At 35.8% G+C, this 24,623-nt stretch overlaps 2 protein-coding genes and 1 pseudogene across 4 annotated transcripts; 1 reads left to right on the top strand and 2 right to left on the bottom strand.

Annotated features, from left to right (window-relative positions):
- Positions 1-760: 760 nt before the first annotated feature.
- On the bottom strand, positions 761-23,693 carry LOC105962576 (leucine-rich repeat receptor protein kinase HPCA1). Of its 3 annotated transcripts, XM_088814677.1 has the most exons (21): positions 22,943-23,693; positions 22,405-22,525; positions 22,226-22,297; positions 22,020-22,094; positions 21,868-21,939; positions 21,606-21,767; positions 21,436-21,510; positions 21,216-21,287; positions 20,997-21,068; positions 20,823-20,891; positions 20,644-20,718; positions 20,016-20,087; positions 19,759-19,893; positions 19,190-19,668; positions 18,953-19,111; positions 18,662-18,798; positions 18,357-18,576; positions 18,030-18,265; positions 17,111-17,568; positions 16,795-16,845; positions 761-865 (listed from the first exon to the last, which is right to left on the bottom strand). In XM_088814677.1, the coding sequence occupies exons 1-20, from the start codon at positions 23,022-23,024 to the stop codon at positions 16,833-16,835; spliced, it is 2,856 nt and encodes a 951-aa protein (XP_088670803.1). In that variant the 5' UTR covers positions 23,025-23,693; the 3' UTR covers positions 761-865; positions 16,795-16,832. The 3 variants fall into 3 exon arrangements, with proteins under 3 accessions (XP_088670803.1, XP_088670802.1, XP_088670801.1); XM_088814676.1 differs by lacking the exon at positions 761-865 and having other exon boundaries at positions 16,651-16,845; XM_088814675.1 differs by lacking the exons at positions 761-865; positions 16,795-16,845 and having other exon boundaries at positions 16,847-17,568.
- Positions 964-2,329, bottom strand: LOC105962574 (leucine-rich repeat receptor protein kinase HPCA1-like). Its single transcript, XM_012986887.2, has 2 exons — positions 2,076-2,329; positions 964-1,649 (listed from the first exon to the last, which is right to left on the bottom strand). Exons 1-2 carry the CDS (start codon positions 2,283-2,285, stop codon positions 1,176-1,178), a joined length of 684 nt encoding a protein of 227 aa, XP_012842341.2. The 5' UTR covers positions 2,286-2,329; the 3' UTR covers positions 964-1,175.
- LOC105962575 (acetolactate synthase 2, chloroplastic-like) lies at positions 9,575-12,081 on the top strand (annotated as a pseudogene).
- Positions 23,694-24,623: the final 930 nt, after the last annotated feature.

The following is a 24,623-nucleotide window of genomic DNA, read 5'->3' as shown; positions in this document are numbered from 1 at the left end:
AGATTCCAATTCCGGTCCGAAAATTTCAATCCGGAATAGTTTTCTTGATTTTGATCTCTGAAAAATTCCAATTTTGGAATAGTTTTCCTGATTTTGATTTCTGAAATTCCATTTATGAGTTTATCGAAAACAATTAGACCGGAATCGGAATTCAATATTGAATCTCTGAAATATCCGAAAGTAATTCCAAACTTTTCCAAAAAAATATATATTTAAGAATTATCTAAAAAATTTCCACAATAATTTTTTGGGACTGAATTTGTTCCGCCGACTCTGATCTGAATAATTCTGATTTTAACTTGGATTTTTCAATCCAATCAGAAACAAATACAGAGTTTTGGAAATTCTGATTTCCGAACCGATTTTTATTTCCGATAAAACTAAGAAAATTCGGAATGTTTTCAAAAGGTTTGAAATATTTCTAATTTGATTTTTTTCAATTTTGAAATGGCTATGTTTGGTAAGCTTTTGGGCTTCCATTTCCATTTTATTCTGGAGAAAAATGTTTTGGGAGAAGAATTTGAAAATAAAATAAAATTTGTTTGTGTTTCGAGAGGAGACAATTTGTACTGTAGCAAGTCAAATCATGTCTAAAAGATGTTGGAAAAAAATATTTTGGAAGAAGAATTTGAATGATAAAGTGATTTTAGTTACACATACTTAGAACAAAGTTGGAATTAATTTTAAAAAAAATATTAATTTCAATCCGATGTAACCCATTTCCAACCCTAAAGTTATTGAAAGAACTCAAAGAGGTAAGTAAACTAGTAGAATTACTACCAACAAAAAACATTTAATCTTTAAAAAAAAAAAAAAAAATCAAAATCATTTCACTCAAACAAAAACTTCACCAACAAAGTGTACACTTCTCTCAGCCCTTGAATACTTAGATTCAAAATATGCTCTATTCTCAACCATTTAACCTGGCAATGAAAAAGGATAATAAAATAAATCTTGGAATATACATGCACAATTCACAAAACTCATGCAACAAATTCTGAAAAATAAATTTACACACAAGTTCACTTTCAGCCAGTGGCGGAGCCAGAATTTCATACTCACGAGAGCACATAATATTATCATCTAGAAGGGCCCGGAACAACAATACTACACTACTCGAAAAATAATAAATATTTATATATTTGGGGGCCATGGCCCCCCCCCCCATAGCCCCCCTACTTGGGTTCTAACCTTGAAGGAGAGAAACTCCCACTATATGCAAAGAGACTCTCTTTAATGTAAGGATGTTCGTGATCTTTCCCTTTCCCTTCGTAACTGTTCGAAGTCGATGCTGACTCAGCGTGTGGATTGAGACCGGCCGATTCCATGATGTTTTCGATCTCCTTCGCCACCTCATTCATCGTGGGCCTGCTATCGCCCGATTCTTGGACACACCTCAGCGCCAAGTCGGCAAACTTTTCGACGCTGCCTGGTGCTGAGTTGGCGGCTACTATTGGGTCGAGGATGTCGTGGAGGTTGTAGAGAACCTTGGTTCTGTCCATTGCTTCTTTGACTTCTCGAACGATGTACTTACCGTTGACTATTGGACTTCTTGCAGTTAAAATTTCGAATAGAAGAACTCCGAAGCTGTATACGTCGCTCTTTTCTGTTAATTGGTTTGTCATGTAGTACTCGGGATCCAAATATCCCTGATTTTGATTTAAAAAAAATAAATGAATAATAAAATTTTGATACTCATACGGAAAAAATTGCATAGTATGGATCGAAATCAGACGGAAAAAATCAGAAATTGGAATGTAGAAACTGTTCTAAAATCGAAATGTTTGGGTTCGGAATTGGCAGAATTCGGAGTTTTCATTTTTTATTCACCTATAGTTTACAATACATAATAATATTAGTGTTATAAATACAATTTTCTGAAAAAAAAGGATTTTTTGAAAATATTTTCGGGAAATTAAAATCGGGTCAGAAATTGGAATCTAATACTATACGAGTTCCGTTTTAAAAAAAATCGATAACATAAAAAATCAGAACTTTCGGAATTCGGAATGGAAAATATTGTTTCAAAATTGAAAAATTTCGGATCGAAATAGGCGGAATCGGAATGTGCTAACCATTGTGCCTTTAACTTGAGTGGTAACATAGCCCTTTTCGGGTTCTCCCATTGGCTTAGAAAGACCGAAATCTGCTACTTTTGCATTCAACCGTTCGTCCAGCAAAATATTGTTCGATTTAATATCTCTGTGAATTATCGGAGGATTGGCTAAGTCATGCAGATACTGCACCCCTCTTGCTGCACCGAGCGCTATTCGAAGCCGTCTCATCCAATCTAACCTTATTCCACTCCTCCCTTAAAAAATAAACACATATTGTTAGAATTTATTTCGTGCATATTAAATTATTTGTGTCAGATTCAGTTTTTTTTGTTATTGTTGCGTGAAGTGTTGAAACAGTTCGTGAAACAGTTTGTAAAAACAGAAATAAACGAGACACAAATTGAATGTGGTTCGGATACAATTAAAAACATAAATAAACGAGACACAAATTGAATGTGGTTCTGATACAATTGTACTGGTTCGGATACAATTAAAAACAGAAATAAACGAGACACAAATTGAATGTGGTTCAGATACAATTGTACCCTACATCCACGAGGATCTGCAAAAACGAATATTCACTATTTTAGTTTTACAAGCACAATATTAGGACTTAAACAATAAATTAAAGACTCCCTCTTTATCTTGACGCCGTTCTTGTGCAATACTCAAAACTAGTAACTCCGATTATGCCAGCCTCCTCTCCGCTCGGTTGAACTCCCTTCAGTCGGGGGATCGATCTCCTCCCGAGATCTGTTTAAAATCCTCTCCCGAAGAACCGATCTTCTTTTTGTATAGAAGAAGCAAACTTGTGAATAATCCACAATCCTTGTGAATAATCCACAATCCTTGAACGTATCTTCTCCACAAAGCCTTGAAACCGATATATTTTCTATGAAGTAGCAATAAAAACGAGAGCAAAAGATATTTTAGAAAAAAAGTTTCTCACGTAGCAATAAAAACAAGATATTTTATATTCTCTATGAAAAAAATGTTTCTCTTGATAAAAAAATGAGCAGCAAAAATAAGAACAGAAAAATATAATGAAAAATATAATTTTTCTCTCCAACAAAAGGTCTACAGTATGAGGGCGTACAGTATGAGGCGCCGTGCTGCTCTATTTATACTTCTACAGGTGATAAGAATCCTACTAGGAAATAGAGTCCATTAGGGTTAGAAAACTCTTAATCACGTAGGAAATAATATTTTCAATATAAGGAAACTCTTTAGAAGAATAATTTCTATTATAAATCAATTAATGACAAATTAAAAGAATTAGAAGCTAGAAGGACTCTTTCCTTTTTTAGCTCACGGTATATGCAAACTTGTGGCACAAGTTTTATTTAATTCTCGTATAATGAAACTACACAATAGTAGCAAAAAAGTTACCGTTCCGTAAAATTTTTTTTTTTGGAAATTATATACGAGACAAATATCGAATTATAGAACAAAAGTACAAAACCGAAGACACTAATACAGATCATAAAACTGACTTTGAATCTGCCAAGAAATACTAATCCAAGATACAAGAAAATGCGGATATTCGTTTTTTTTTCTAACAAATTGCTAATTTTCGCAGAGTTCTAACGAAGCACCGATTTTTAATATACAAGGAACTGAAAATATAAATAATAATGATAATAATTATAATAATCAAGAAAGACATGCTTATGTGCATAGCAACTCAGAGTAATTAGCTAAAGAGTGAAAATTAATAATTAAATCAAGAATGATATAAAGTGCTCGCTGTTTTTGAGGAAAATCAATCGTTAGGATACTCGAACAATTCGAGGTGCTCGTGCAAAGGTAATTGTTCGTCGGACAAGATGACTTGGAGAACTTGTGATCCAAATTTATATGTGAAACGGTAATCTCCGAAGAATTTATTAATATCCTTCGTACTATTTTGATTTAAGCAATTCAATAAACTTTAATCTCCTTGCAATTTTGATTTCGTAAGAGATGCATGATATATCTATTTAATGGCATGAAATATATGCATAAACTTTATGTTCAAGTCATTACTTCATATATACCGTGGATAGTTTGAATACATGATCTGATTGGTAATCTTTATTCTATAATGTGATTAAAATGTCTTGTTATTTGATATAATAATTGTTCTAAGCATGTGAAATGCTATCTTATTATTCGACAAAAATATTGCATGTTCAAGTATAAAATATTGTCATGAATTTTGCCGTCTCAACCATGCTATATGATTCTATGTGTTTTGGCTATATGTGATGATTCGATGTTTGAGATTCAAAGTGATGAAATCTGGTATATATTCTTTTGTCTCATGCTCTTAACGTATTATCACTTATGCCTAATGTAATTGTATGAATTCCACATTATGGATATGATTAGGTAATTGGTAATTAACTATCTCAGTCATTTCAAGTTGGTTCATGGAATTTGTATGAGTTATAATACATGATAATTATGATTTATATCATGACAAGTTATACGGTTTTGGTTATCTTTTATACCAATATTAGAGCATGCTATATGTCTTTAATGTTTGGCAAGTATTCATTATTGTCTTAATTGAATGAAAACTTTGGTCTATCTCTAATGGAGAATTCTATTCAATTGATCCATTATTTATATGCCATATGTAATTTTGTGATACAAAAATGGTAAGCAATATTTCGTTTGACGTTATGGTTTATCGTATGAAATCCATGAATGTGTATGAACATGTGGTGTATGAATTATTAGACCGGAAGTTCTAATATGTGCAAAATATACATGAAATTGTCTATGGATGTTACATTCCCATAAAACAATAATACTCCTTATTCTATTTGATTTGAGATGAAACACGTGAGCAAACTCAAGTTTACCCAACTTAATGTATTTGGCGAATGGATGTTAAGATCCATACGCTTAGTGAGCAATTGAGAATGATTGTTTTCGAGAATAATTTATTAGGTAAAGCCTAAAAGGCTAAGACTATGTTTCTAATTACGAGATAATTAGATGAAGTCCTTCGTCTGGACTATTCATCGAACGAGGGTCCTCATAAAGAATGGGATACTATGACTAGTCGTTTTGATTACCAAAAGAAAATACACATGCCTGAAGCAAGGAGTAAGTGATCATAAACGATTTGTATATGAACTTTAAAATCTGAATAGAGCTAAAAATCAGAACATATATATATATATATATATATATATATATATATATATATATATATATATATATATATATATATATATATATATATATATATATATATATATATGGTGGATCTGAGCATTGGTCGCGCACCTGTAGGGCGAGGAACTTTGGGGCTGGAGATGCAAATAATAACGCACCAACATAGACTGAGTTGGTAGAGACAAATGTTTTCAATGTATAGCTCGTCGCTCAACTTCCATACTTGGGCACATCTGACCAAATAACCCATGTCGGGATGATTGAACTGTTGATTTCATGCATTTTGTTTATTTTATTACTCGAGTTTATTAGTTTATTGAATTTCAATCATCTGACTTCATATGCTCCTGTTATGAACCATATTCGTATTTTAATTATGTTTAGTTTATGCTCCGGATCATATACTTGTGTCACTATATGTTCTAAGTTAATTATTATGTTATTCAGTGGTGTTTGCTTGATGAATAAATTTAGTACCTGAAGTACTGAATATATGTGATTAAGTTTATATAACTCTCTAGACATGACATGTGGGGGTAAATGTCTGGTAGATAGTGCGACAACACATACTATCTTGAGAGATAAGTCGTACTTTATTAATTTCATGTCTATTTGTAGTAAGCTATCTTCGGTAACTAAATGAGGCACATATAGTTTTGATAGATGGTTATGGTAATGTCCACATTATGTATCTCATGGCACAGTTGTGCGCATTGAAGTAACTCATTTTTTCTCCACTTTCCAGTAGAACGTTGTGAAACTTTAAAGATATTTGTGCTAATGGTTATTATGCTGAAACCACTGAAGACAAGAAATTGAATATATGTGCATAATCTCTAACGTGTACGGCCAAAAGCGTACATTGGGAAAATTATAGGAATTTTCTACACGGTTATGTAGAACCACAATTTGAGTGCCAGAAGCATAAGTTGTCGATTGCTCGAAATCAAGTAATTTGATTATATGTCAGCATACGCACATACATGTAATGATTCAATTCCTTTCTTGGAGGTAATCCAAGAAGATATATGTGAAATATGTATCACCATATATAACTTAAATATAGAACCTTATACAGGCGATCTCTTACCCGCTCAAATTACGGACTGTTACTTTGATGAGACTATCTTCCCGCCATTAGGGGAGGAAATAACGTCCACACTAACGTTCCTGAAGAACGGCGTGAAGTCGTGTGGGACGACCCCACCGTGTCTCATCAAGATCTCCTACATCAGAGAATTGATGTATAGATTATTAGATCATCCACACAAACGTTCATGTAGAACGATTTGAGGTCGCGTGGGATGACTATATAGATCTGCAAGTAACGTCCACACTGGCATTCCCGAATAACGTTTAAAGTCGTGTGGGGCCAATAATAAATCGGTAAAGAAAGTCCACACTAATGTTCCAGAAGAACGACGTGAAGTTGTGTGTGACGAGTAATGCCAGACTCATTCTCAGGTTTGAAAAAGTGACGAGATCTCAAATAAGCCAGCAATGACAGATGTCTTAGAAGGATAAAATATGGGTAGACCATCAATCCATGCTAACCAATCTTGCCTCCCTGCCTAGAAGAGGGGGAGAGCAATGGGATCAAAGGATTCTCATCTCCATAAGAGAATAATGCCCAACAAGCGAATCCGGTTAGCACAAGTACCAATGGGATCCCACCTGATCCATCTCATAAAATAATTCTAGAATATCGATTCGTCTGGGAGATGATGTCGGGGGACGCCTCGACATCAATATCCATTCCCGAGAAAAGGAAAATCTCGGTTAGTTATTCATGCATGAATGAGATGTTGTATCAGGCTGAAATGATCATCGATGACAAATTTCCTTACACAGTAGCTACTTAACTTTTTATGAGTGATGATATATAACCTCTATCAAATAAGTGCAAACAAAAAGATGATGGACCGAAATGAGAAAAAAACAATACGAGCTGAATTTGATTCCTTGATAAAATGAAGAGTGTAGAGACCAGTAGTTCCTACAATTCCTTGAATTTCACCCATGAAATATAAGTGAATACTCATAAAGGAATTAAATGAGATTGGGAACCAGAAGATTCATCTCATAGCTTAAACGAGATTGGGAGCCAGGAGACTCATCTCATAGCTCAATCAACGAAATGAGACTGGGAACCAGATGATTCATCTCATAGCTCAAATGAGATTGGGAACCAGAAGATTCATCTCATAGCTTAAACGAGATTGGGAGCTAGGAGACCCATCTCATAGCTCAATCAATGAAATGAGACTGGAAGCTAGAAGATTCATCTCATAGCTCAAATGAGATTGGGAACCAAAAGATTCATCTCATAGCTTAAACGAGATTAGGAGCCAGAAGACTCATCTCATAACTCAATGAATGAAATGAGATTGGAAAACAGAAGATTCATCTCATAGCTTAAACGAGATTGGGAGCCAGGAGACTCATCTCATAGCTCAAGGAATGATATGAGATTGGAAACCAGAAGATTCATCTCATAGCTTAAACGGGATTGAGAGCCAAGAGAATCATCTCATAGCTTAATCAATGAAATGAGATTGGTAACCAGAAGGTTCATCTTATAGCTCAAATGAGATTGGGAACCAAAAGATTTTTCTCATAGCTTAAACGAGATTGGGAGCCAGAAGACTCATCTCATAACTCGAACGAGATTTGGAGCCAGAAGACCCATCTCATAGTACAATGATTTATGGCCAAATGAGACTGGGAGCTCGAAGACTCGTCTCATAATTCAAGGATTTCCTCAGCAACCTGAGATTGATTTTAAACAGGTATACTCTTTCATGGTGAATGTTATTAAATTCGTGGTCACAAAGTATCTTACGGGGATCTAGATGCAAATATTTATATGAAAGTCCCTGAAGGACTATGTTTTCACGAAACAATTAGTTCCAGACCACGGAACATAAACTCAGTTTGGCTGAGACGTTCACTTAAACTGAGGCTTGAAATATTCCGGAAGAATATGATAATATCCTAAGTGAGTAATTGCTCCAGAAGATAATATATGAACAATAATTGGTTTTGATTGTTCCCATTACTACAATTTATGTTAAGGACGTGAACTTGATTTGGACTCCTGAAGAAATCAAGTAAGAGAAACTCAGTTGTTGAAAATTTGAGTTCAAGATCAAAGATATGAGACTAATTTGTTGTCTCTACCAACTTAAAATTTATCATGTCAATTATATTTTTGTCCATCAATAGAATTACATCGAGAAGATGCTATGGATAAAGAGAAATGATCGAGTAACACCCGTGGGAGTTTGAAAGTGGAATAGGTCCAATGATTCATTTCGTCCCATGGAGAAGGAAGAGAAAGTGTTAGCACCAGAAGTGCCATACGTAAATGTAATATATGCATTATTATGCTTAACTCCATGTACTCGATATGATTTAGCGTTTTCGGTAAATTTATTAGATAGACTTATCTCACCTTACCGACACGCCCTGGTTTATATTGGCATTGACTAGAAGTCATATCCATACAAAGCTCGTTCCCAGTCCATGGTTTAGTATTGGGAAAATAGCTATGTCTTGGGGTTCTATGAAATATACCTTAGTTGTCACTAGATCAAATCATGCATGATGTTTGCTTCACGAGATAGTGAGTGAATGCACATGGACTGAAGCCATGATTAGGCATGTTCGAGAAACCTTGGAATTGACTAACACAGAAGATCCTACAGGATTGTATTTTACTGTAATACTACAGTATGCATTGAGCAAATGAAGATGGACTTCATTAAAGTGACAACTCCATGTACATAGCTTTGAAGTTTTCTTTAATCAGCAACAACAATAGCCTAAGCAAATAATGATCCCGCATATCAAAATTTTAGATAACTGCTCCAACTTTAAGAATAAGTTGTGCCTAAAGTCAAATTTTGAAAACATGATAAAGCTATTGACTTGAGTAGATTATCCGAGCTCACTCCATTGTACGTATCAGGCGGAGTTAACTTGAGGGGGAGTACCGTGTAGCTACTCAGTATCTAGAAGATACCCGGGTGCCTTGTTGTACTCTTTTTTTCCTTTGTGCGATTCTTTCATGTATTTGTAATTTTCTTTTTGGCCTTTCGTCTTTTTCTTTTTTTTTCTTGAATAAAACCTATTCTTCCTGTCTAATTGAAAGAATTTATTACCAAATGTTTTTACTTATGACACGTGTCCGTCGAATCCCACCATCTCATTTTGTTTATAAAAGGGTTCAGGTCATCCATCTTTTCTCACACCATATCAACAGAAACAAATTATCACTTTTTTCTGCTTTAAAAAAAATAAAAGAAAACAAACACAAAAATAATTACAGTTGTTAGCGCACTGTAGCAATGTCAGCTCTTCCGGCAGTAATAACCAGACTCTCCCTTCCGCCACGCAACATTCTATCTCGGGCCACCTGGCAGTATTCCCTGTCTTCTTCCACTGATCTTCGTCGTCGTTTCCCAACTTCGAGTGCTCTCATGACTCCCGACAACAAAGAAGACGTCGTTCCACAGGAGATGCTTCAATTTGGTTCCGACGAACTCCGCCGACAAGGTTCCGACGTGCTAGTGGAGGCGCTGAAGCGCGAGGGGGTGAGAACCGTGTTCGCATACCCAGGAGCCTCATCAATGGAGATACACCAATCAATCTCGCGGTCGGGTCTGATCACCAACGTGCTACCGCATCACGAGTAGGGCTGCATCTTTGCTGCCGAGGGCTATGCGCGGGTTTCGGGCTCCCTCGGTGTGTGCATTTCCAGCTCCGGCCCCGGAGCGACAAACTTTATGTCTAGCATGGCGGACGCTCTCTCGGACAGCATCCCGCTAGTGATGATAACCGGACAAGTCCCCAGATGCGTCATGGGGACTGGCGCTTTCTAGGAGACACCCGTCGTCGGCATCACTAAATTTAGACACGGCCACGGGCCGGTTTTGGGCCCGGAACCGGCCCGTTGACGGCCCAAACCGGCCCGTTGACCAAGTGAACCGGCCCGTCCTCCCCGGGACGGGCCCGGATCTTAGAAATGGTGAACCGTGAACCGCCGGGCCGGCTCGGCGGTTCACCCGGATTTTAAAAAAAAAAAAAAAATCAAAAAAATTCAAAAAAAAGCAAATAACGGCTAGTGAACCGGCCCGGGTGAACCGGCCGTTATTTACTTTTTTTTTGAATTCCCCCCCCCCCCCCAATTTTTCCTATAAATTCGAAATCTTCAAAATTTTGAATTTAAAATTGAGTTCAAGTCTTTTCATTTATTTCCTTTTTCTTTTTCTATTTAAAAGTACTTCTTTTAATTTACTTATTCATAAAATATTTCAAAAAAAAAAAAAAAAAAACAAAAATTCAAAATTTCCGACCCGGAACCGGCCCGAACCGGCCGGCCGACCCGGCCCGCTGAACCGCCCATACTACGGGCCGGTTCCAGTTCCGGAAAATGTGAACCGTGAACCGGTTTGAACCGGCGCGGAACCGGCCCGTGGCCGTGTCTAACTAAATTGATCACTAAGAGGAATTACCTTATTCAGGATGTAGCAGCATCCCGCACATTGTTAATGAAGCCTTCTTTGTGGCGAAGTCAGGAAGACTCGGACCTATTCTTATCGATGTTCCGAAAGACATACAAAAGAAGATGGTCGTTCCAGACTGGAATCAACCCATGCAGCTAGGTGGCTACATATCCACCTTGCCTGGACCTCCGAATGAGACCAGGTTGAAAGAGATTATTGCACTCATATCCTTGTCCACAAAACCAGTTCTCTATGTTGGCGGTGGTTGCCTAAATTCTAGTGCGGAACTGAGACGTTTTGTCGATTTGACTGGAATTTCTGTGACGACCACTTTGATGGGACTTGGCTGCTACCCAGGCTCTGATGTCGACGAATTGGCGTTGAAGATGCTTGGCATGCACGGGACGATGTACGCCAACTACGCCGTTGACATGAGTGATTTGCTTCTTGCATTTGGTGTTCGATTTGATGACCGTGTGACCGGCAAGCTGGAGACATTTGCCACCCGAGAGAAAATTGTCCACATAGACATCGGTTCGTCAGAGATAGGCAAAAATAAGAAACCACATGTCTCCATCTGTGCCAACATAAAGTTGGCTCTCCAAGGATTTAACAAAATACTGAATGCTGAGAAACAAGCAAAAATACATGGTAACAAATTTTCGATGTGGACGGAAGAGCTTCGAGAACAAAAACAAAGATATCCGTTGAGTTAAAAAATTCCTAATGAAGCCGACATCCCACCTCAATACGCAATTGAGGTGCTTGAGGAGCTCACTAATGGAGACGCAATCATTACCACCGGCGTTGGGCAACACCAAATGTGGGCGGCACAATTCTACAAGTACAACATGCCCCGCCAGTGGTTGACATCCGGCAGTTTCGGCGCTATGGGATTTGGGCTTCCAGCAGCTATCAGAGCTGCCCTTGCGAGACCCAATGCCCGGTACGTTGTGGACATAGATGGCGATGGCAGTTTCCTAATGAATATTCAAGAATTGGCCACGTTACGGGTGCAGAACCTTCCCTTCAAGATTATGTTGTTGAACAACCAACACTTGGGAATGGTTGTCCAACTCAAGGACCGGTTTAACAAATCAAATAGGGCCGATACATTTATCGGAAATCCAACAAATAAATTGAAGATTTTCCCGGACATGACTAAATTTGCTGAGTCGTGTGGTTTTCCTGCTGCACGGGTGAAAGACAAAGAGAATGTCCGGGGTGCAATTAAGAAAATGTTGGATACTCCTGGTCCATATTTATTGGATATTATGGTTCCACATGAAGAGCATGTGCTGCCCATGATCCCAAGCTATGGAGCCTTTGAAGATGCGATCAACGAGTAATCCCATACCACCTGAGCTAGTCTTCTGTTTGGCATAGCATAATAATCGTTGTTGTTGTTGTTGTTTGTTTGTTTTTCTTTTTTAGTTTGTATGGTCGGAAAATTGTATTGTTTTATTTTTTGGTTTGTTTGGTCAGAAAATCGTATTGTTGTTTTTCTTTATGGTCAACATTGTCGTGTTTGTGTGATTTCACTGTAATTCACATTTTAACTATTATTACGTTTGTCAAAATTAATTATGTAGATTTGGGTTTAAACTTTAAACTAATGACGAACGGGCTATTATTAGGTTTGTCAAAATTAATTATGTAGATTTGGGTTTAAACATTAAACTAATGCCTGTTTGTATATGCGGCTTTTTTTGTCGGAGATTAAGGTTCTGATTGATTTGCAGAAAACTGTATGTAAAAAGATGAAAAGTCAAAGTAATTCATTTTTCCGGTTTGGTTACAAAGAAAATACAAAGAAAGATACTGAGTAAAGTAATTTGGGGAAAAAAGTGAAAAAATTTATAAGCTAAAACAAGGAAAAAGCCCTTCCCTAAAAAAAGGTGAGGAAAATGTGAAGGAAAAAATGATCGGGCGTTTCTTTTCTACTGTTATGGCTTCCAAACTATATTTATTAAATTCTCCGCCGCTACCTCCCCGTTGGCCGCACCACAACCACCACCACCTTTTTCGCCACCTCCACCAGACCCTTAACATCATCAATTGTTGCCACCAGCAACCTCTCCGACACCGCCTCCACCACCACCAGACCCTCAAGGCCTCAACACCATCAACCACCGCCTCAAGCCCGTTCCTGGGAATTTGGGGTCCCTAGGCGAGGTTTAAAGAACAACTGAAAACAGGGCCCCCTATTTGATGAATCATTTTTTTAATGGGTGTTCGAAATTGGATGTAATAAAAAATATAAATATTCTTTTTTCTAAAAATGAAGAAAATAAACATTATGGGGGTTCGGGGGCAGTGCCCCCGAATATTTTTTGAAATGTATGAATATAAAGTAATTAAAAATATGGGCAAAAATTCAAAATTAACAAATACGATTTGCTGGTTCACTTCCTCCCGTGACGTATAATTTTTATAGCAATAGATTTCAAAATTATTTATAAACTTGAATACCCTAATAAATATTGATTCTTATTTTAGAATAAAAATAAGTAATTAAGACATTATAAACTAAAATTTAGGGGGCCCGAGGTTAAGAAAATTTCAAAAATATCTATTGATCATTTAGTTTAAATTTATTTTAGAACCGATGTTCCAAAATATTATAATAATAAATTTTTAAAAATAATTACTAATATATATAGTGTATATAAAATAATTTAGGGGCCCCAAATTTTCGAAAAAAATCGGGGGCTCTAGGCGACCGCCTACTTCGCCTCCCCTCAGAACCGGCCGTGCACCGCCTGCAACCTCTCCGTCCCACCCACCACCATCACTATCGTCGACTCTAGGCCGTCAAAATAATTTCTCGCTCCGCCCACAATTATCGCTGCGCCGCCGCCGTCAACTCTTTCTTGTCATCCGCCCAGATGATTACTCCACTTCCACCTATAAATTGCCCATCGTGTGTGTGTGAAGTGGGAAATTGAGATTCATTTATTTTAATTTTATATTTTCTTATTTTTTTTCTTTAAAATTATTATTATTATTATTATTTATTATTGTGGTCTTAAATTTAATTTATTTTTATTGTTAGGTGGGTGGTGGGGGTGAGGGGGTCGGAGTGGCGGTTAGTTTGGGGCTAGGGAGTAATTTAAGATAATTTTGAAATTTAATTTAGTTTTAATATCATTTTACTTGGTATTTTTCTCTATTATTTTTCTTTAAGGAAAATGGTTTTCCTCAAAATTATTTTCACCATTTTTTTTAAGAACCAAACACAATTGAGATTTCAAAAGTCCTTGATTTCCTTTTCCTTTGCATCTTCATTTTCCTTAATTTTGAAATCTATGAACGAATCAAAGCCTAAAAACATGTTTTTATGTGTTGAAATCGGAAGTTTTTGAATTCCGTCAATTTCGAAAAAAAATAGGCAGATTTTTCTAGAACAATTTGCAAAACTCTGTTTTTTTGATATTTTTTATAGGAGTTGGAATTATATTAGGAGATTCCAACTTTTGATGTGATTTTAATTTTTGAAAATAATCCAAATATTTTTTATTCTTCTAATGGAGTTGCATTAATAATATCAATATTATTTTGGATTTATATTATAGGTTGATAAATAGATGGAATTTCTAAATTACGCTGATTATGAATTGAAATATTTTCGATTTTGAAACAAGTGTTTCATTACTAATTCAAAAGTTTTCATTTCTGTTTTTTTTTTCAAAAACTATCCGGAACGAAATTTGATCTTGTCTTCGTGGGGATAAATACGTACTAAAGCTATCCGGAAATTAAACGTAAGGGTTCTAATTAGGAATGAAAATTCCAATTCTGATCCAAAAAATTTCAATTTTGGAATAGTTTTCTTGATTTAGATCTCCAAAAAAATCCAATTTTGGAATACTTTTCCTGATTTTGGTTTTTAAAATTTCATTTCCGAGTTTATCGAAAACAATTAGATCGGGGTCGGAATTTGATATATAATCTTCAAAATATTCGAATTCCTATCCGAAAGTAGTTCCGAACTTTTTCAAAAAATTATATGTTTAAGAATTATTTAGGGGTGGAACTCGGAAAGAAATTTCCAATTTCCGCCGATTCTCAACTGGATAATACTGATTTTGGAACTTGGGTTTTTCAATCCAATTAGCGGCGGATATATGCAAGCCTATTTTTTTGTTAGTTCAAACCCATATAAATAGGTTTATTAGTTCAAGCCCGTAAATTAATCTAATTTTATTACATCAAGACCAAAGATGACAAATATACCTTTATCCACAATTAATACAAAAATACAAATAAATCCTATTTTTAATTTGTTCAAGACCAAAAAATAAAAAATAAAAAAAATAAAAGAAAACCACCCACCGCACGACTGCCGCAACCAAACCGCCGCGACGCCGACCAGCGAGACTTCCACCGCGCCGGCGATGACCAACGACCCACCCACCGCACCACCACCACCACACCACCACCACCACACCACCACCAACAAGTAAGTTTTTTTTTTACTAAACTTTTGTTTGAAAATTCGAAAACATTAATCGAACATCGATTCTTGATAAACATGCGTGGATGAACATTAATCTATGCTTATTTCTTGTTGGGTTGCAATGCTTTGGCCGATTTTGGAAAAAAAATGAGATTGAAATTGGCTTTTTTGTGTGTTTTCGTTGGTTTCCCAAATCGGTTTACCTAGACCAATTTTGTACACGAAAACCGGCGTCATAATGTGATTTTTGTTAACCAAATCGGCGACACAACGTCGATTTTACAAGTCAAAATCGGCGTTCTAATGTCGATTATTGAGTACAAAATCGGTTTTCGGATACAGATGTTTATCGGATTTTTTTTTTTTTTTTTTCAAATAATATGTTATATATTTCAGTAATTGATATTTTTTAAATGTTTTGCAGTGGAACCTCAACCTCTCATGTACCGCCGACCGTCCCAAACCGTAATCGAAAGGAAAATGCTCAAAAGAGCAAGGTGAAAAAGCCAAAAAAAAGGCGTGCCCCTTTTAATCCTCCCAGTCGACGCACTGGGATTGATGAAGGTCCTTCTCCAGTACCGATATCTCACGGTTTTTCGCTTTTTGGATTTTTTTTTTCCAACTCGTAATACCCACTATCCTTTGGTGTTTGGATCTCATAATACAACTTTAGAGGTATTAAGCATAAATATATATGTTACGAGCAATTGTAAGTAATGCATAATAATAATAAAGGCTACCAACAATCTTAAACGATTGTACAACAATTACATTGTTTCACGAAAAATCTTTTACCATCTCGTCTTCACTTACATATGTTAAATCTATGAAGGTTTCTTGCAAGGCTACTTCTTGACCAACTAACTTCCTAAACATTGTAAGTCTTGATTCCATATCGGAAGTCTTCCAACCATCCGCTTTTTCATCATGATACCGTCGCCAATAATCCGCCATATAGGACAATTCATTTTAACTCCCACTCAACATTATCGGTATCCTTTCCTCGTTTTTTTTCCTTCAATCTAAATGTGCAATTACATTTTTTAGAACCCGTCCTCCTCTTTCCCTCTCCTTGGTCATTCTCACCGGCTTTCTTCTTCCACGATACTCACCCGCACGCTTACATGCGAGTACAACATACGGTCTTCTAAGCCCTTTCAATCCCGGATTTGAAACGAAAATGTTTATCACCATTCCGTGGCGTCTACCAACTCCTTTAACCCAATCGAGTAGAGCTTCCCGTGTCTCAAATATTTGTTAGGTAGATAATTCATCTCAATAATCCTACATCAATTCCGAAAAGATTTGAAATATTTATGATTTGAAAATTTTCAGTTTTGAAAGAATGTTTTTCATTATTATTTCCAAAACTTTGTTTACCAAAAAATTTCAACCACATAGTTAGAACGAAGTCGGAATTAATTTTTGAAAAATATTAATTTCGATCCGATGCAACCGATTTCCAACCCTAAATTTATTGAAAAGAACTCAAAAGAGGCAAACTAATAGAATAACTACCAACAAAAAACATTCAATCTTTACAAAAAAACAAAACAAAATCAAAATCCTTCACTCAAACAAAAATTTCACCAACAAAGTGTACACTTCTCTCAGCCCTTAGATCCAAAATATGCTCTCTTCTCAACCATTTGATCTGGCAATCAAAAACAATAATAAATAAAATTTGAAATATACTTATACAATTGTCAAAACTCATGCAAAAAATTCTGAAAAATAAATGAACACACAAAGTTCACTTCCAGCCAGCGGCGGAGCCAGAATTTCATATTCACAAGAGCACATAATATTATATCATCTAGAACGGCCCGGAACAACAATACTACACTACTTGAAAAATAATAAATATTTATATATTTGGGGGCCATGGCCCCCCATAGCCCCCCTACTTGGGTTCTAACCTTGAAGGAGAGAAACTCCCACTATATGCAAAGAGACTCTCTTTAATGTAAGGATGTTCGTGATCTTTTCCTTTCCCTTCGTAACTGTTCGAAGTCGATGCTGACTCAGCGTGTGGATTGAGACCGGCCGATTCCATGATGTTTTCGATCTCCTTCGCCACCTCATTCATCGTGGGCCTGCTATCGCCCGATTCTTGGACACACCTCAGCGCCAAGTCGGCAAACTTTTCGACGCTGCCTGGTGCTGAGTTGGCGGCTACTATTGGGTCGAGGATGTCGTGGAGGTTGTAGAGAACCTTGGTTCTGTCCATTGCTTCTTTGACTTCTCGAACGATGTACTTACCGTTGACTATTGGACTTCTTGCAGTTAAAATTTCGAATAGAAGAACTCCGAAGCTGTATACGTCGCTCTTTTCTGTTAATTGGTTTGTCATGTAGTACTCGGGATCCAAATATCCCTGATTTTGATTTAAAAAAAATAAATGAATAATAAAATTTTGATACTCATACGGAGAAAATTGCATAGTATGGATCGAAATCAGACGGAAAAAATCAGAAATTGGAATGTAGAAACTGTTCTAAAATCGAAATGTTTGGGTTCGGAATTGGCAGAATTCGGAGTTTTCATTTTTTATTCACCTATAGTTTACAATACATAATAATATTAGTGTTATAAATACAATTTTCTGAAAAAAACGGATTTTTTGAAAATATTTTCGGGAAATTAAAATCGGGTCAGAAATTGGAATCTAATACTATACGAGTTCAGTTTTAAAAAAAATCGATAACATAAAAAATCAGAACTTTCGGAATTCGGAATGGAAAATATTGTTTCAAAATTGAAAAATTTCGGATCGAAATAGGCGGAATCGGAAATTCAATTCCAATTTTGAGATGAATTAGAGAAAAATGTGCTAACCATTGTGCCTTTAACTTGAGTGGTAACATAGCCCTTTTCGGGTTCTCCCATTGGCTTAGAAAGACCGAAATCTGCTACTTTTGCATTCAACCGTTCGTCCAGCAAAATATTGTTCGATTTAATATCTCTGTGAATTATCGGAGGATTGGCTAAGTCATGCAGATACTGCACCCCTCTTGCTGCACCGAGCGCTATTCGAAGCCGTCTCATCCAATCTAACCTTATTCCACTCCTCCCTTCATAGATAAATACGTATTTGAGAGAGAGAGAGAGAGAGAGAGAGAGAGAGAGAGAGAGAGAGAGAGGCGCGTAGAGAGAGGCGCATACCGGTAAGACCATCTTTCAACGTGCCATTAGTGATGTACTCGTAGACCAACATTTGTTCGCCTTGATCGAAGCAGAATCCAACTAAACTAACAACGTTTTTGTGATGAACCCTAGAGAGAAGCTCGATCTCCGTTTTGAACTCGTAACCGCCCTGCGTCGATCCTTGCACTGCTCTTTTAATGGCCACCATTTGCCCGTTCGGAAGATTCCCTCTGTATACCTTACAATTCACACGAACAAAAAAAATTAAAATAAATCACGCAGCCCGAAAATTAGTTCAAAAAATTCGTCTTTAGAAAATAAACCTTTCCGTATCCACCCCTTCCAACTTCATTCGATTCCGAGAAGTTATTAGTGCATTTCTTGATTTCTTCGAACGAAAAACTTCTCGCCCCTTTTAACTGTGGAACTCCACCACTATCTGTATTAGGGTCCCATAATGCTGCAAATATCAATTTAATTAGCCTAACATTCATATATATACATGTATATACATATATATATATATATATATATATATATATATATATATATATATATATATATATATATATATATATATATATATATAGACACACACACACACACACACGTACCGAAAGGATCGTTCTTTTTGGAAGCCGTTTCAGCTCTTTTCTTCTGTCGACAAGCATACACTCCGGCAAATAGTAGCAACAAAAACAGCACAAATCCACCGACCGCCGCTCCGATAATCACACCGGTACTCAAAGGCTTGCCGGACCCTTTATCGAGTCCTGGATAATTAAACGAACATGCAAATTAAATTCACGGAAATTTAGCATGCATGATCATGATAGATCGAAAAAACGAACCTGCAAAGTACGGATACTCGTTGGCTTTGAAATAAAAGGGTCCGAATGTATGCGGCGGCTTGAACGTTTGGTTGCTTAGAATAAACCCGATACTCGAAATCCCCGTTCGATTAAAATAATCTATTCCCGACGGGAAAACTTGCAGATTCAGTACTAAGTATTCGTTGCTGTTCTTCGTTGGATTGCTCAGAGAAGTTGACTCCACGGGTTGACCGTGGGACTTAAATGTTTCCATTAGTTTCGAATGAAGAGACTCGAAAACAGTTTTGTTTCCGAACGTGGAAAACGAAGGCGCTCGGAAAAAAAGATTCCCCGAATACGGATACGCACATTTGCATGTAGGGCTAGATACTTTTTCCGACGTGCATGGAATCGGTGTGCAGTTTTCGGGTGGTGTTGAGTAAGTGGAATTCGATTGGTCGGGGAACGAGCAGTAATTCTGCGTCACTCCTTCGTCGCATATCGGGTTTCCTATAAGTCTACAAATGAATTAAAAAAAAAACACGAGTGAAAATCGCGTTGAAAACGAGAACATTGCGAAAAACGAATGAAAAAGGAGAATAGATTACATGATTTGAACGGTGGATCCTGCTCGTTGAGTGAATGCGTCGATGAAGTTGTTTTGCAAATCGATCCGTTGGAGTTGGGTGCTAAATGTGGGGCCGATGTTTAATGTGCCGTTTATTCGATTGTTCTTCAATGAACTAATTGCAAAAAAAAAAATTAAAAAAAAAAAAGAAAAGAAAAATATGATTTTTACATGAATTTAATATGGAGAAAAGGTAGAAAGTATATTAAATTAGGATATATAAAGAATATTACTTACACAGTTTGTAACTGAGATAGGCTGAATAAAGAAACTGGAAGTTTGCCTTGAATGTGTGCATTCTCCATTATCCTACAAATTTAGTGTTATTACATCATAAGAACCTTATTTTAGGACAATAAATATATATAGACAAACTACGAAAAAATCCCTAATGTTTGGGTAATTACAACCATCCCCTCAACTATGAATCTTCTTACACGTTCATCCTTAAGGTGTCAAATTTAGTGGAATCTTCTAGATTATGTGGAATATTCTCCAGTTTGTACCCGTTTTTAGCCCATTCGAGCTCCACGTTTTGAAACGAGATGATCATTAGATGTGTCTCTTGGCTTGTTAATATCAAATTGTGGTGCATCAAAAACTGCATTTTTGCACGAAACGAGTACAAGCTGGAGAATATTCCACATAAACTAGAATATTCTGTTGAATTTGACACCGTAAGCGTGGACGCATAAGAAGATTCATAGTTGAGGGGCCTGGTTGTAATTACCCAAACAAGAGATATTTTTTTTCTTCGTATTTTGACCTTACCTCAGGGGTTGCCGTCATTTAACATATATATATTGTTTCTTTAAAGCACGAAAAACACACACACACAAAAAAAAAAAAAAAAAAAAAAACGTACAACGAAGTCAAGGACTGCAAAGACGAAAACCACGGGGGAACATCGGTTGCATCGAACGAATTATTGCTCACATCCCTGCAACATTTCAATCGAAAATTATCAACCATTTTTTTTTTCATACAATGCTGCATTTTGCATGTACTTAGTAAATTCTAAATAAATTGTGGCTTTGTTCTTACACATAATTGAGCAAATTCATGCCAGTGAGGTTAGGCAAAGATCCAGTCAACTGATTGTTTGACAAGAACCTAAAAAATCGGATCGAAAAACAAACTACTCTTACGAAATGGTATATAATAAACGAGATCAAAATATAGAAACAAATTTCGTCGTGTGTAATTAATTATACTTACAGCTCCTGTACAGACGTTAAATTGTTGAAGTTTTCGGGCACGGGTCCACTCAAAGAGTTCCTATCGAGCCTTCTGTTACAATTAACACATTTAGTTCGAATTCTCTTTACGAAAACTAAATAAATCGAGAGTATATAAAATTTGGAGTCACGATTTTATCTTCGCGGATGCAAGTATATAATATAGATAAAGTAGGGGGCCATGGCCCCCGACACTTACACAACTTCCAGTGTCTGCACAAGCCCCAACGACGAAGGGATGCTACCGGTTAACTTATTGTCCTCGAGTAGCCTGCTCATTTTAAAATTTATTACACAATTTTTTTCAATTACGAAAACCGAAAAAAAAAATGATTTATTTATTATTTAATTATTTATTATTTTATTTTAATTTTTTAATTCTTAGTGATGATACTATAACAGAGTAAATAGGTACTTACAAGTGTATAAGATTCAAATTTGAGCTGAAAAGCTGAGACGGTATTTCACCGGAGAGTTGATTCTTTCCGAAGTGGCTACGAAAAATGTCGAGATTTAAATTATCAGTGCTAAACTCACCGAAAATTACAAAAAAATAAAAAATAAAAATAAAAATAGTGAAAATACGTACAAATGTTTTGTGTTGACGAGCATATCGAGACCAGGTGTTTTTCCACTCGAAACCGGAATTGATCCACTCAGCTTATTATCAGCTAAATCGAGCCAATGAAGATTCGATAAATTGCCAATCGAAGCTGGGATTTCGCCGATTAAATTGTTCGAATTAAGAGACCTTAATAATAAGAAAAAATCGCAACTCGAAAGTCAAAATAAAAATATAGTACTATTTTTATTGTATTCGTAACAATTGAAATTGAATCAAAAATGCTTACAGGTAAACTAACTGCTGTAGAGATCCTATGGAGGATGGTATTGGACCAGAAAATCCACAGCCGACGAGGATTCTGCAATCGATATAAATAAATATTTATTTAGAAAAACGGAATTATTTTATTTTTTATAGTTGTCGTAAATTTTTTCTTACAAGCTCGTCAACTTGTTCAAATGCTCGATCGATGTAGGAAGCGGCCCTGTCATACCTTTGTTATACGATAGATCACTATAACAAAAAATTAAACAACCGATCGTGAAAATGCAGATAGTAATACGATCGTTAACAAGATTACAAACGGAACGAAAAAAATAAAATAAAATAAAAATGGTGAAAATGTTTAATAACAAACATCTTACAGAGTCTGTAATTCGGATAATCCTTCGATATCTGACGATAGCTGACCACTTAAATTGATGCTAGCTAATGTTCTGTAATAAAATTAGATAAAAATATCGACTGATTAAACACGAACACGTAAAATACATGGGTTTTTTTTTTTTTTTTGTTGTTGTTATAAGTACGAAAAAATGCGTACATGGAAACGACACGATTATCGCTGCAGCTAATTCCATCCCAATTGGATCCGCAAGGATCGGCTCCATTCCAATTGGGCGGTACGTTACGCCATACGTCTTTTAGAGACTTTAGAGCAACGACTGCACAAACATACGAAATAAAATCTTCGATTTTATTTTTATGAAACTATACAATAGTAGCAAAAAAGTTACGGCTCCGTAAATTTATTTTTTCGAAATTTATATACGAGAGAAATATCCCATTTTAGAACAAAAATGAAACATGACTTTGGATCTGCCTAGAAACACTAATACAAGATACAAGAAAATGCGGATATTCGTTTTTTTTTTCTTTTTTTTCTAACAAATTGCTAATTTTCGCAGAGTTCTAACGAAGCACCGATTTTTAATATACAAGGAACCAGAATAAAAATAATAATAATAATTATTATAATAATCAAGACATGTTTATGTGCATAGCAACTCAGAGTAACCTAACTAAAGAGTGAAAAAATAATAATTAAATCAAGAATGATTATATATAAATATATTACTTACAATCATCTGTGTTTGTCAATGCTAATATACCGAAAACTTGGATCAAAGCAACAAGCAGAGAGAGATGAATCCTCCAACACATGATTATTTCTCAGGACAAACAAAACAACCTTAATTATATATCAAGAAAATACAGACCAAAAATTTACATCAAGAAAAAAAAATCTATTTAATTACTAAAAACTATTTTTTTCAAGAATTTGGGGGAAATTAAAAATGAAAAAAGAAAAAAAGAAAAGAAAAAAGACCCATGTTATTTTTATTTGTTCATCATATTATATGCACGTTATCAAGTTTACACACACACACACACACACACACACACACACACACACACACATCCACACACATACACACACACACACACACACACTCTTGACAAGTTGGTGTTGATTAGTTGAAGACTCTTAAATTCTCTCCATAAGGGATATTTTTCAACTTTCTGGGGTCAATTCTTTTTCATTGCATTCATGGCGACTTGACCCACACACACACACATTAAAAAAAAACCCACTAAATACTTCGAGAAAGATAATAAAATAATAATAATAAATAAATAAAAAAACCCCGAAATTTTGGTTTGAATGAAGCACAGAGAAATTGGGCACTAGTAGGGTTGAAAAAAATTGAGTCTTGAACATGCGCATAAAGTGTGTGTAATTTGTTTATTTGAATTTCTATATATACTTTTTTAAATTGCATATATAAACACAAAAAAAGGTTAAATGTTTGAAGTTAGAATTATATATGTGGAGTTGATGATAAGGGTACATTAATTAATAGGGTGGTGATGTTAGTGAAATCACTGTCTTTGTCCCCATTTCCATGAGATACTCATCCACCTACATTAATGGCGGCCACCCTACTCTTTGTGTGCGTGTGACGTGCTCATATTTATATCAATTTTTCTAACTAAGACTAAGAATGACGACTTAATTCATATTATAACTTAAATTCTTGGGCAAATTACGCCTAACTTCTGAGGGAATGTCAAATTACGAAAAAAAAAATCATTCATGTTTGTATAATTACAAGTATCCCGTCAACTAGAGGTGAACAAGTCGAACCCATCAACCCGTTGAACCCGTCAAACCCCACAAAAACCGCCCCGCTAGGACCGGACGAATAGATCCATCTATAGGATTGGGTCCTGAGATGGATAAAATCCGCGGATTTTGGTCTACGGGTTCAAAAAAATTAATACCCGTGAAACCCGTCCCGCCCCGCTATATCAAGCGGACGTCGTTTTATTTATGTTATGTAGTGGAATAAATTAATAATGTATAATACATGAATAAAGTATCTCTTACATGTCGAAACTTATATCTATAACGACAACATCATCTCATTTTGTCTATGGTTATCTATTTTATTTTAAATCTTGTCTTATAAATGTTTGAATTTAGTTACTCTTTTTTGAATTTATGATTCAAACGTATTAATTTTGATTTACCCGAGACATTTATCATTGATGTTATTCACATTTGTTTCAATTTAAAATTTTACGCTTGGTCATTCATTTTAATTTCTAAATAATTTCACATAAAACTTATAAACTATTAAAGAAAATATTTTTTTTAAATTACGACAGGTTTCGAACCGTGAATGTTGGGTTCTCCTTTAAATCCGCAATAGACCCGTCTACCCTCAACCCGTCGAAAACCCACAAGTTTGGTTCCTT

This window comes from Erythranthe guttata, chromosome 14 (assembly GCF_056151865.1).
Source record: "Erythranthe guttata isolate IM_541 chromosome 14, IM_541, whole genome shotgun sequence".
Lineage (NCBI taxonomy): Eukaryota > Viridiplantae > Streptophyta > Magnoliopsida > Lamiales > Phrymaceae > Erythranthe > Erythranthe guttata.
The sequence above is the reverse complement of the archived record's forward strand: the minus strand, read 5'-3'. Positions and strand labels throughout refer to the sequence as shown.